This window comes from Aulonocara sp. 'chitande type north' Nkhata Bay, linkage group LG2 (assembly GCF_057382095.1).
Source record: "Aulonocara sp. 'chitande type north' Nkhata Bay isolate Kocher_YH1m ecotype deep benthic linkage group LG2, A_spYH_male_GT1.1, whole genome shotgun sequence".
NCBI classification, from domain to species: domain Eukaryota; kingdom Metazoa; phylum Chordata; class Actinopteri; order Cichliformes; family Cichlidae; genus Aulonocara; species Aulonocara sp. 'chitande type north' Nkhata Bay.
In genome coordinates this window covers 27,121,097-27,134,518 of record NC_141345.1, presented here as the reverse complement: position 1 = coordinate 27,134,518, position 13,422 = coordinate 27,121,097, and the positions used below count along the sequence as shown (strand labels likewise).

Genomic DNA, 13,422 nt, shown 5'->3' with positions numbered 1-13,422 from the left:
GCTCCCACCAGAAAACAGGAAAAAGATCACCCCCCCTCCTTGCTCATGACTGATTTTTGTATTATATACATAATATTATATAGGCACGGAGAGGTAAAACATAGAAAACTAAAAACAAAATACACGAAACCTGGGCTTTTAAGAGTTGGCGAACCCTCACCAATGAACATTAAAAAGCCCCCCACAGAGGTTCATATTTAATACATGAATATTGATTACTATAATATTGTGGTTTATGGAAGACTAACCTCTAGAGGAGAGTCTGGTTCATCCAGGATGCTCTTTTCACTCTGTATCCGCTGCATCGTTCCTGTAGAACTGGGGTCCATTATCAGCACGTTCTGACTACCAGCTCTGCCGAACTTACAGTCACTCTTTCTGGAGTCAGTCGTCCTGCACACCTCGTAATTGTACACATGTGGCAGAGTCCCTGTGCCCAAAGTGTCTGAGTAACGTGGTGGATAATATGGAATGACAGGCAGGTTGGAGTGATACAGGATGCGAGACTGTCTCCACCTGTAGATTTTGACTGATATAATAACCACTAAACACGTGATGAAGAGGAAGGAAACTACAGCCAGAGCCAAGACTAAGTAAAAAGTCAGGTTGTCATTGTACTCCTTGTCGTGTGTCAACTCAGTGAACTCCGACAGCACTTCAGGGAAGCTGTCCGCCACTGCCACGTTAACAATGACTGTAGCTGAACGAGAGGGCTGCCCGTTGTCCTCCACTATAACAGTCAGTCTTTGTTTGACAGCATCTTTATCAGTGACTTGGCGGATAGTTCTGATTTCTCCATTCTGTAAGCCCACTTCAAACAGCGCCCTGTCTGTGGCTTTCTGCAGTTTATAGGAGAGCCAGGCATTCTGTCCAGAGTCCACATCAACAGCCACCACTTTAGTCACCAGATAGCCCACATCTGCTGAACGAGGCACCATTTCAGCCACCAGAGAGCCACCAGACTGGACTGGGTACAGAACCTGAGGGGGGTTGTCGTTCTGGTCCTGGATCATTATTTTCACGGTCACGTTGCTGCTGAGTGGAGGAGAGCCTCCATCCTGCGCTTTTACGCGGAAGTGGAAATCTTTGATCTGCTCGTAGTCAAAAGAGCGCACTGCATGGATGACTCCACTATCAGTACTAACGGACACATATGAGGAGACTGGCACTCCGTTGACGGAGGAGTCCTCCAGTATGTAAGAAACACGGGCATTCTGGTTCCAGTCAGCGTCTGAGGCTTTGACTGTAAATATAGAGAGACCTGGCGTGTTGTTTTCTACAATGTAGGCCTCATATGAGCTTCTCTCAAAGACAGGTGCGTTATCATTAACGTCTGAGATCTGTAAGGTGAGAGTGACGCTGCTGGAGAGGGAGGGCACTCCCTCATCAGAGCAGGTTACAGTGATGTTATACTCAGAGGATCTCTCTCTGTCTAAATCACTGTCTGTTATTAAATTAAAGAAATCATTTCTTGTCAATTTTAAAATGAATGGTACATTGTCGCTGATAAAGCATTTCACGTTCCCGTTGTCTCCGGAATCTAAATCCTCAGTATTAATCATCGTAACGACCATATTGAGTTTAGCGTCCTCTGAAATCACAGTTGATTTGGACATTATGTTGATTTCAGGTTTATTGTCGTTTACATCGAGAACATCAACAATCAGCTTACATGAGTCTGTTAGTCCTCCATCGTCATTAGCACGGAGATTTATTTGAAAACGTTTTGACTTTTCAAAGTCAATGGTTTCAATTAATGAAACTTGCCCGTTTTCCTCATTTACATAAAACATTTTCCGGACATTGTCTAAGGTATTTGTGATTGAATATGTTATTTTACTGTTAGAGCCTTGATCAGCGTCTGACGCTGTAACAGTAGCAACGACTGTTTCTTTAGGTGAATTCTCAGTGACTGTAGCTTTGTATGTTTTCTGTGTAAAAACCGGCGCATTATCATTAACGTCTAAAACTGTAATGAGAATCTGCATTGTTCCAGACATCTGTGGCTGTCCTCCATCTACAGCTGTTAACACGAGAGAGATCTGCTCTTGTTTCTCTCTGTCTAAAGGTTTCAGCAGTACCATCTCAACGTTTTTGTGTCCATCAGGGTTACTGTGCAGTTTTAGACCAAAATTTTCAGTTGGTTTTAGTTCGTATTTCTGGAGATCATTAATACCAACATCCAGATCCACAGCCCGTTCCAGGTCGAATTTTGCTCCTGTTGCGGCTGATTCGCTAATTTTGAAATTCATTTCGCTTTTTTCAAAGGTTGGTGCATTATCATTAATATCTATGATCTGGACTGTAACCGTATAAAATTCCATCGGATTCTCCAAAAGGATCTGAAAATCCAAAGCACAAAGCGCTTTCTCTGTGCACAGTGCCTCTCTGTCTATTCTCTCCTTGATGAGGAGGACTCCTCTTTCTCTGTTCAGCTCGATGAATTGGTCGCTATTTCTGCTATAGATCTTGGCTTTTCCTGATATTAAACGTTTAATTTCTAAACCTAAATCCTGTGCTATATTTCCAACTAAAGAGCCTCTTGCCATTTCCTCCGGAATCGAGTAACTGACCTGCCCAAAGACTGGGCCGAGGGAAAGGAGAGAGACAAACAGCAGTACCTGCCGTTTCATTGTTCTTTCAGATTTCGCACTCCAACGTGGATTCACAACCTATATTCCACACAACAGAAGATATGTATTCCAAAGTCAAAACCTAAGTGTATATTCCGGTCAGCGAAAGCAAATCTCTCCAAAATAAAAATCTTTCTTCAGTATTTATCCTCCTTGATCAGAATCGCTCGATCTTTGTGCGTCGTGTTCCCTCTTTATAATGTCGATGTTACATGGGCGGTGCTGCTACAAACATGGTCTCAGTCCTCAACACTCTGGTCAACAGCGGCCCTAAGAGTCCGCACTATAAAACTGCAGAATATCATCTAAAATTCATCCGCAGGACAACTTACTGTCAAATGTGTGCAAATTCAGTAATATCAGCCTACAGAATCTTTAACACTGTCATTTGGACTTGAAAAAAGAACAATCGAGAATTTATTGTGTTTAATTTCGAGTATCACAATAACAGTATATTAGGAAAAATAGGCAGTAACACAGACTATGATATTGAGTTATTAAAGCTATCAAAATAGAGTGTTGAAAAAAACAAGTCAGCCAACTGTCTGAACGAGGAAAATGAGAAGGGAACTAATGCGTTTTCTGAAATACTGATAATTGTGAACAAATAAAGAAATAGGAACTGAAGACGATAAAATACTCTGGTATTTAAAGTATGGACACCGCACCGAATTTTTAACATATGGAAATGAGGCTATAGGAAGCAGTACTACTAATGTTGCTATCCGTTGTTCTGAAGTTAAAGAACTCGATATCTGAAGCACACTGACTACCATCATATGCCTTTAAAAAAAGTCATTTATAAGACCTGTTAGGGTTGTTCTTTTTTGTTGTGAAGTTAAGCACGAAGGCAGTGATAACATGTGACATAAACTGAAACGTATATTAACACATCCAACATAGCAGCTACCTTTGAGATCTAAAATGTCATTATCAGCAAAGAGATTTTTTTAGTGAATTTAAAACATCTTACACACACTTAAAATATATTAAAGCCATCTAACCTCTATCGGAGAGTCTGGTTCATCCAGGATGCTCTTTTCACTCTGTATCCGCTGCATCGTTCCTGTAGAACTGGGGTCCATTATCATCACGTTCTGACTACCAGCTCTGCCGAACTTACAGTCACTCTTTCTGGAGTCAGTCGTCCTGCACACCTCGTAATTGTACACATGGGGAAGAGTCCCTGTTCCCAAAGTGTCTGAGTAACGTGGTGGATAATACGGAATGACAGGCAGGTTGGAGTGATACAGGATGCGAGACTGTCTCCACCTGTAGATTTTGACTGATATAATAACCACTAAACACGTGATGAAGAGGAAGGAAACTACAGTCAGAGCCAAGACCAAGTAAAAAGTCAGGTTGTCATTGTACTCCTTGCCATGTGTCAACTCAGTGAACTCCGACAGCACTTCAGGGAAGCTGTCCGCCACCGCCACGTTAACAACGACTGTAGCTGAACGAGAGGGCTGTCCCTTGTCCTCCACTATAACAGTCAGTCTTTGTTTGACAGCATCTTTATCAGTGACTTGGCGGATAGTTCTGATTTCTCCATTCTGTAAGCCCACTTCAAACAGCGCCCTGTCTGTGGCTTTCTGCAGTTTATAGGAGAGCCAGGCATTCTGTCCAGAGTCCACATCAACAGCCACCACTTTAGTCACCAGATAGCCCACATCTGCTGAACGAGGCACCATTTCAGCCACCAGAGATCCACCAGTCTGGACTGGGTACAGAACCTGAGGGGGGTTGTCGTTCTGGTCCTGGATCATTATTTTCACGGTCACGTTGCTGCTGAGTGGAGGAGAGCCTCCATCCTGCGCTTTTACGCGGAAGTGGAAATCTTTGATCTGCTCGTAGTCAAAAGAGCGCACTGCATGGATGACTCCACTATCTGCACTAACAGACACATACGAGGAGACTGGCACTCCGTTAACGGAGGAGTCCTCCAGTATGTAAGAAACACGGGCATTCTGGTTCCAGTCAGCGTCTGTGGCTTTGACTGTGAATATAGAGAGACCTGGTGTGTTGTTTTCTACAATGTAGGCCTCATACGAGCTCCTCTCAAAGACAGGTGCGTTATCATTAACGTCTGAGATCAGTAAGGTGAGAGTGACACTCTTGGAGAGGGAGGGTAGTCCCTCATCAGAGCAGGTCACAGTGATGTTATACGCAGACTTTGTCTCTCTATCTAAATCACTGTCTGTTATTAATGTAAAGAAATTATTTGATGTTGATATAATTTTAAAGTGATCATAGTCATCCAAAAAGCATCGGACTTTGCCATTTTCATTTGAATCTGGATCTTGGACGTTCATCATCGTCAGAACAGTGCCCGGTTTAACATCCTCAGCTACAGTGGAAGACGCTGACATAATATTAATTGCTGGTGGGTTATCGTTTGTGTCCAGCACCTCAATCAGAACTTTACACACATCAGCGTTACCGCCTTCATCTGACGCTTGCACATCTATTTCAAAATGGCGAAATTTTTCGTAATCTAGTTCTCCCACTAATGTAAACATCCCACTTTTTTCGTCTATATTGAATAACTCTAGTGCTCCCTTTGGAGCATTAGAAATTGAGTATCGCACCTGCCCATGTAGACCTTCATCGGCATCAGATGCGGTCACGGTCGTGAGAATAGTCCCTTTAGACGAATCCTCCTTTACATTTGTCTTATACTCTACTTGAGAACAAACAGGCGCATTGTCATTTGCATCCAGAACGGTCACAATAATTTCAATGGTTCCGGAAAGCTGCGGATTACCACCATCTAAAGCAGACAACACTAAAGACACACGGTCCTGCTTTTCTCGATCGAGAGCCTTCTTTAAAACCATTTCAACATTTCTACTGCTACCGATCCGATAAGGATTTAGAATGAATATGTCACTTTGACTAAGCGAATAGCCCTGAAGCCCGTTAGTGCCCACGTCATCATCAATAGCTTTTTCTAAAACAAATTTCGACCCAATTTGAGCCATCTCGCTTATATCAAATTTCATTTTGCTGTTTTTAAAAACTGGAGAATTGTCATTAACGTCAGTGATCTCAACAGTGATGCTATAAAATTGCATAGGATTCTCCAAAATTATTTGAAAATCAAGAGCGCAGGGCGTCGTCTGCCCACAGAGCGCTTCTCTGTCTATTCGCTCTTTTATTAGAAGGACTCCCTTTTCTTTATCGAGCTCGACGTGTTCTGTACCTTCTCCTGTATATATACGAGCTCTTCCTGATTTAAGTCGTTTCACATCTAAACCTAAATCTTGTGCTATGTTACCGACCAAAGATCCTTTCGCCATTTCCTCAGGAATTGAGTAGCTGACCTGGCCAAAAACCATGCAGAGAGAAAGAATCGAGAAAAATAACATTAATCCGACTTGCCGTGTCATTGTTCAGTCAGACAGTTTCCCTTCCAAACAAAGAAATGTGGAATCCGTTATCCAAAAAAACAAAAAACAAACAAAAAAAAGATTTTAGACACAAACTTCAGCAAATAGAAACAATAAAAACTCCAATGAATGCTGAATAGATTCCTGGTGTCTCCGACTTTGATAAAATCTTCATCCAAACTGTGCCTTTCTGATATATTCTCCTTCCTCTGTGACATAACGAGGTGGTGGGAAGGTACTGCTGTAATATGCACTAAAATCTCAGCACACTGGTCATCAGCGTCCCCGTGAGTCGGATGCACGGAACTACATAAACTATTATACACAGACATTCTTTTTTGGCTCATGTTTCATGCGATTGATTACTATATTTGGTTAGATATGTGAACACTAGAAAGAAATAACTTGGTCCATAAGACAGTGAAATGTCTTATTTGTGTTGCAGAAGAAAAATTTGGGTATTTTGATTTCCTGCTTTATATCCAGACAGAAACGAGAGCAAGCCAGCTATTGAAACAGATCAAAACAGGACGAGAGACAATAAAGCAAAATACCAACAAAGTGCGCTGAATTTTGCTTTCTGTGGTACTTACTGGCACAAAACGGAAAGACAACAAAAAAAGCATGTTTAACATTTAAAACTTAAATCCACATGAGCAATTATTAGTTTAAAACATTATTGTTTTCAAGTGTTCATTCTAAAGTCCATAGCAAAAATTATGTAAATATTAAGTAAATGGCTTATTATTGTGATTCACACAAAGTATCAACGGAAAAAAAGAATACACAAAAATCTTTAGACTGTTATAATGCAAAAAGTGCAACAAGGATTTGACTATAAAATGCAGGACTAAGTGCAGCAGGTGCATTGCAATACATTCCATGTACATCTACCCCATAACGAATTAAGCAGCACTTCAAATGGGACGATTAACTTTTAATTAAAAGAGCTGTCAACGACTTATGTTTCTGAAAACATCTGATGAATTACCATGACGCAATTGAATCCATTAAAATACACAGACACAGGTTATGGTCAGTATTTCAGGACCTCACCTCTAGAGGAGAGTCTGGTTCATCCAGGATGCTCTTTTCACTCTGTATCCGCTGCATCGTTCCTGTAGAACTGGGGTCCATTATCAGCACGTTCTGACTACCAGCTCTGCCGAACTTACAGTCACTCTTTCTGGAGTCAGTCGTCCTGCACACCTCGTAATTGTACACATGTGGAAGAGTCCCTGTCCCCAAAGTGTCTGAGTAACGTGGTGGATAATATGGAATGACAGGCAGGTTGGAGTGATACAGGATGCGAGACTGTCTCCACCTGTAGATTTTGACTGATATAATAACCACTAAACACGTGATGAAGAGGAAGGAAACTACAGCCAGAGCCAAGACTAAGTAAAAAGTCATGTTGTCATTGTACTCCTTGTCGTGGGTCAACTCAGTGAACTCCGACAGCACCTCAGGGAAGCTGTCCGCCACCGCCACGTTAACAATGACTGTAGCTGAACGAGAGGGCTGCCCGTTGTCCTCCACTATAACAGTCAGTCTTTGCTTGACAGCATCTTTATCAGTGACTTGGCGGATAGTTCTGATTTCTCCATTCTGTAAGCCCACTTCAAACAGCGCCCTGTCTGTGGCTTTCAGCAGTTTATAGGAGAGCCAAGCATTCTGTCCAGAGTCCACATCAACAGCCACCACTTTAGTCACCAGATAGCCCACATCTGCTGAACGAGGCACCATTTCAGCCACCAGAGAGCCACCAGACTGGACTGGGTACAGAACCTGAGGATGGTTGTCGTTCTGGTCCTGGATAAATATTATTACAGACGCATTGCTGCTGAGTGGAGGAGAGCCTCCATCCTGCGCTTTGACTTTGAATTTAAGTTGTTTAATTTGTTCATAATCAAACGAGCGTACTGCGTGTATCACTCCAGTTTCAGAATTTATTGACACAAAAGAAGAAACTGAGCTTCCACTGACTTCAGCATCGTCTATAAAATATGAGATTCTCGCGTTTTGATTCCAATCATGATCTCGTGCGCTGACTGTGAATATTGACCCCCCCGGGACGTTATTTTCAACGACATAGGCCGAATATTTAGGTTTGGTAAAGAGCGGCGCATTATCATTCACATCAGAAATTTTCAGATGCAAATTTGTTTGTGTAGAAAGGGGTGGTGACCCTGAATCGGTTGCAGTTATTGTTATATTGTATTCAGGTTTTGTTTCTCGATCAAAAGCTACATCTGAGAGCAAATTGTAATAATCGGTCAAAGAAGACTGGATTTTAAATGGGAGATTAGAATCTATTGAGCACGTTATATGACCATTTCTTTCTGAGTCTGCATCTTTAACATTAAAAACAGCTATAGTTGTACCCGGAGAAACATCCTCTGAAATGATGCTCGAAAATGACATTATACTTATAAGAGGCGCATTATCATTTATGTCCAGGACCTCAACGACAACTTTGGTTGCATCACTCAGTCCTCCCTGGTCTTTGGCGATCACTCTTATTTCATACTTCTTGTCTTTTTCAAAATCAATGTTATCAACAACAGTAATTTTTCCGGAGGAACTATCAATTTCAAATTTTTCCGCGGATTTCCCCTTTACGTTAGAAAACGTGTAGGAAACCAAGCCATTTGAACCACTGTCTGCATCTGAAGCATTCACTGTAGTTATATAGGTGCCTATTGGCGCATTTTCTGCTACAGTAGCTTTATATAGCGATTGATTAAAAACAGGAGGATTATCGTTGGCATCAAGAACAGTGATCTCTATGTTCACTGTACCAGATCGCCGTGGAGTTCCTCCGTCTACTGCAATCAGCTTTAAGGAGAGGTGTGGGTTCAACTCTCTGTCTAAAGGCTTCTGTAAAATCATTACAGCGAATCTAACTCCGTCGGCGTTAGAGAGCTGCTTTAAGACAAAATTATTATCAGGGGACAAAACATAATTTTGCAAGCTGTGAATTCCTGAATCGGGGTCATATGCGCTTTCTAAATCAAAATGAGAACCCACTGTAGCAGATTCACTAATTTCTAGTTTAATCACGTTACTTTTGAACGTCGGTGCATGGTCGTTTATGTCTAATATTTCTACTGTCACTCTGTGCAGTTCAATGGGATTTTCTAAAATAATTTCAAAGCTTAAACTGCATGGCATTACGTCTCCGCAAAGCTCTTCTCGGTCAATTCTCTCCTTCACGACTAGAATCCCTTTGTCTGCCTTCAGCTCTGTGTACTGACTGGTTTCTCCGCTCACGATCCGGGCCCGGCCAGAACGGAGCCTTCTCAGATCTAAACCGAGGTCTTGTGCTACATTACCGATAAGAGAACCTTCCTTCATCTCCTCTGGTACTGAATAACGGATTTGGCTTCTGATGGTGGAAATCATGAAGACAAAGATGAAGAGAAGCCATGTCGTTGTTTCACACATCAGCCGTTTTCGGAATAGCTGCTGCTGTATCCCCATGTTGCTACTAAAATAAATCCAAAACACGACTTGAGATCAGTCGGTCACACATAAAAAAAAGCAAATTGGATCCCAGTTCAATGGCGATGCGCCTTTAACTGTTAAAACGGTTGGATTGCTATTAAACAGGCAGATTCACTGCGACTCTCTCCAACGTCTCTCTGAATAAAGATTGGTTTTAGACCTCTCCTCTTTCTCTCGGCTGTCTGTAACAACACCACAACGTTTTCCTGATCAACAGCGTCCCTTAGAGTCCAAACCGAGTAGAGAAGCGAATACACTGCAAATGCATAAAAAACAACTATGCAACATACTGCGGGAACAGAACAACTCAACTATAGATTAGTTGCAAATAATATTAACAGAAGAAATATATAGCACCAGATGTAGCATAAAGACACATACTGTATATCAAATGAGACCAAAGGCGATATATAACAACTTTAGAAGAATAAGCTTTAATTAGCTCTAAACTTCTAAACACTTTAAAGAGATAGTGAAATAAATACAAAGGTTAAAGAAGAGCAGTGATTACAAGGAAAAGCCGGTATATTTAGTAGACAAACCTCAAAAGAACAAAAACACGAGGAAACTGTAAATATTTATGAATAATATTTAGTACATTTAAAATGTGGAAAAACATCGGCATAATTTGTGTATCCCACTTCGCTTGGCAGTGTAATAATTATAATCAAAATACTGATAATATGTTAATAGAAAATATAACATCACGATATTGTTTGAGAATATAGATAGGATAATCATTTTTAAAGTTCTTCACGTGAATGCAAAAACTATGTCAACTGAGGGAAAGTAAGTGTACTGTCCATGGTGCTGAAAACGAAAACTTACTGTGCCACTAAGCTAAAGCGCTGAAAAGGAAAAACTAACCTCTAGAGGAGAGTCTGGTTCATCCAGGATGCTCTTTTCACTCTGTATCCGCCGCATCGTTCCTGTAGAACTGGGGTCCATTATCAGCACGTTCTGACTACCAGCTCTGTCGAACTTACAGTCACTTTTTCTGGAGTCAGTCGTCCTGCACACCTCGTAATTGTACATATGTGGAAGAGTCCCTGTCCCCAAAGTGTCTGAGTAACGTGGTGGATAATATGGAATGACAGGCAGGTTGGAGTGATACAGGATGCGAGACTGTCTCCACCTGTAGATTTTGACTGATATAATAACCACTAAACACGTGATGAAGAGGAAGGAAACTACAGCCAGAGCCAAGACTAAGTAAAAAGTCAGGTTGTCATTGTACTCCTTGTCGTGGGTCAACTCAGTGAACTCCGACAGCACTTCAGGGAAGCTGTCCGCCACCGCCACGTTAACAATGACTGTAGCTGAACGAGAGGGCTGCCCGTTGTCCTCCACTATAACAGTCAGTCTTTGTTTGACAGCATCTTTATCAGTGACTTGGCGGATAGTTCTGATTTCTCCATTCTGTAAGCCCACTTCAAACAGCGCCCTGTCTGTGGCTTTCAGCAGTTTATAGGAGAGCCAGGCATTTTGTCCAGAGTCCACATCAACAGCCACCACTTTAGTCACCAGATAGCCCACATCTGCTGAACGAGGCACCATTTCAGCCACCAGAGAGCCACCAGTCTGGACTGGGTACAGAACCTGAGGAGGGTTGTCGTTCTGGTCCTGGATAATTATTTTTACACTCGCATTGCTGCTGAGTGGAGGAGAGCCTCCATCCTGTGCTCTGACCAAAAACGTAAGCTCTTTAAGTTGTTCATAATCAAATGAGCGAACTGCGTGAATAGTTCCAGTTTCGGCATTAATGGACACATAAGAAGAGGTTGGATTGCCACTGATCTGGGTTTCTTCGAGAAAATATGATATTCTAGCGTTTTGATTCCAGTCACTGTCTCGTGCGCTGACCGAAAATATGGACATTCCCGGGGAATTGTTTTCTGTAATGTAAGCAAGGTAGCTGTTTTTATCAAATAATGGCGCATTGTCATTAACATCAGAAATTCTCAGTCGTAAAACTGTTGTGCTTGACAAGGATGGCGTTCCTGAGTCACTCGCCCTTACAGTTATGTTATACTCAGGTTCAAGTTCCCTGTCAAAAGCTGACACTGTTATTAATGCATAGTAATTAGTTATTGTGGATTTCACTTTAAACGGGAGAGCGCTGTCTGTTGCGCAGCTAATTTGACCATTTTGTTCTGAGTCTGCATCTATTACGTTTATTATTGCGACTGTGGTGCCAGAGGGAGAATCTTCCGGCACAGGACTGGAGAATGACATCACATTTATAACTGGTGCGTTATCATTGACGTCTATAATCTCAATTAGAACTTTGCTCGAATCTGTTAGACCTCCTTGGTCCGTAGCTTCAATCATAATTTCGTGTTTCTTTTCTTTTTCATAATCTAGGTGCCCTGCGAGTGTTATAGTTCCCATAGCTTCATCTAAATGAAATATGTCAGCCAGCTGTTCTTTCATGTTTGAAAATCTATATGTAACAAGACCGTTTGACCCGATGTCTGCATCGCTTGCATTCACTGTCGTGATGTAGGTACCTCTTAATGAATTTTCCAAAACGGCAGCCCTGTAGAGAGACTGGTTGAACACTGGAGGGTTATCATTAGCATCCAGCACTGTAATATCTATATTTACAGTACCAGATCTATGCGGAGTTCCACCGTCTATAGCGATGAGCTTCAGTGATATTTTTGGCTCACTTTCTCTATCTAACGGTTTTTGTAACACCATCTCAGCATATTTTCTACCATCTGGACTTGAGTGTTGTTTCAGATCAAACATGTCATTTGTGTTTAATATGTATTTTTGTAGACCATTACTGCCCACATCTGCGTCCTCGGCGCTGGCCAATAAAAATCGCGATCCCAGTGTCGCAGACTCGCTAATTTCAAATTTCATTTCTTCCTTCCTAAATGTCGGAGAGTTGTCGTTTATGTCAGTTATCTCTACTGTTACTCGGTGCAGATCCATGGGATTTTCTAAAATAACCTCAAAGCTGAAGCTACATGGTGTTACGTCTCCACAAAGCTGCTCTCGGTCTATCCTCTCGTTCACGACTAAAATGCCTTTGTCTGTTTTCAGCTCCGTGAACTGGATGCTTTGTCTGGTCACAATACGGGCACGGCCAGAACGAAGCCTTTGCACATCCAGACCGAGATCTTGAGCTACATTTCCAATAAGAGAGCCCCTTTTCAGCTCCTCTGGGATTGTATACCTGATTTGTCCAAACACGATGTGACTGAGACAGCCCAGAAACAGCAGAAAGGGCCATACTGACCTGAAATTCAAACGCCATTTTACACACGACCGAGGCGAGTTTTTAAACGCCATTGCACACACAAAAAACGAAAATTGCACAAAATCCTTTTGTAAACGATCCACAAAGAACAAAGGCTGTTATATCCAGTATCCTTTGATTTTTAAGTCCTTGCTCTTAACGGATTTGTGACTGCAGCTCTGAATGCGAAGCCCACCGTTTATTTTCGATCCTCAGCAAACGGGAAAAAGGAAGCCTCTGCCTCCACCAAATCAGCGCTGAATACTAGTTTCTCTGACCAACAGCGTCCCTTACTGTCCAAATACACGAATATCACAAACACGAAAAGGAAAAAAGTGCTTTCAAAGCACTTTGCTGATTAAAAAATGTAAAGCAGAAATCACACATCTGTCTTTTAACTACAATGCAATAAAGTCTTATGCAGAAATACCAGTGAGACAGTTGTTTTAAAATATAACAATAACTACTTAAATTAAAACAATAGATCTTGCTCCCCTTTTCAAAGTGAATTAAGCAGCACGTTAAAAGGGGAGTGTGAACCTTCAAGCAGTTGAGCTGTCCAAGAGTTGTGGTTCTGAAAACGCACCATGGGTTACCAGAAATGTGAGCGATGAAATGTGGTATAACGTAGAATAAACCT

At 41.7% G+C, this 13,422-nt stretch overlaps 5 protein-coding genes across 30 annotated transcripts in view; all 5 read right to left on the bottom strand.

Annotated features, from left to right (window-relative positions):
* Positions 1-13,422, bottom strand: part of LOC147338018 (protocadherin gamma-C5-like) — a 308,494-nt gene that overhangs the window by 127,854 nt on the left and 167,218 nt on the right. The gene's annotated exons all lie outside the window — the stretch shown is intronic.
* LOC147338035 (protocadherin beta-16-like) lies at positions 234-2,633 on the bottom strand. The gene has a single exon (XM_086263251.1). It carries the CDS (start codon positions 2,631-2,633, stop codon positions 234-236), a length of 2,400 nt encoding a protein of 799 aa, XP_086119377.1.
* Positions 3,623-6,698, bottom strand: LOC147338034 (protocadherin gamma-A2-like). Its single transcript, XM_086263215.1, has one exon. The coding sequence runs from the start codon at positions 6,023-6,025 to the stop codon at positions 3,623-3,625; it is 2,403 nt and encodes an 800-aa protein (XP_086119341.1). The 5' UTR covers positions 6,026-6,698.
* LOC147338033 (protocadherin gamma-A7-like) lies at positions 7,070-10,392 on the bottom strand. The gene is made up of 2 exons (XM_086263189.1): positions 9,138-10,392; positions 7,070-7,850 (listed from the first exon to the last, which is right to left on the bottom strand). Exons 1-2 carry the CDS (start codon positions 9,506-9,508, stop codon positions 7,070-7,072), a joined length of 1,152 nt encoding a protein of 383 aa, XP_086119315.1. The 5' UTR covers positions 9,509-10,392.
* Positions 9,810-13,336, bottom strand: LOC147338032 (protocadherin gamma-A7-like). Its single transcript, XM_086263177.1, has 3 exons — positions 12,456-13,336; positions 10,400-11,168; positions 9,810-9,821 (listed from the first exon to the last, which is right to left on the bottom strand). The coding sequence occupies exons 1-3, from the start codon at positions 12,833-12,835 to the stop codon at positions 9,810-9,812; spliced, it is 1,161 nt and encodes a 386-aa protein (XP_086119303.1). The 5' UTR covers positions 12,836-13,336.

Coding starts and splice junctions, on each gene's coding strand:
- LOC147338035 (XM_086263251.1), bottom strand. CDS start 2,633: ATGAAACGGCAGGTACTGCTGTTTGTCTCTCTCCTTTCCCTCGGCCCA.
- LOC147338034 (XM_086263215.1), bottom strand. CDS start 6,025: ATGACACGGCAAGTCGGATTAATGTTATTTTTCTCGATTCTTTCTCTC.
- LOC147338033 (XM_086263189.1), bottom strand. CDS start 9,508: ATGGGGATACAGCAGCAGCTATTCCGAAAACGGCTGATGTGTGAAACA. Junction 7,851..9,137: donor ATTGAACTGCACAGAGTGAC/AGTAGAAATATT, acceptor TGCGTCTGTAAT/AATATTTATCCAGGACCAGA.
- LOC147338032 (XM_086263177.1), bottom strand. CDS start 12,835: ATGGCGTTTAAAAACTCGCCTCGGTCGTGTGTAAAATGGCGTTTGAAT. Junction 11,169..12,455: donor ATGGATCTGCACCGAGTAAC/AGTAGAGATAAC, acceptor TGCGAGTGTAAA/AATAATTATCCAGGACCAGA.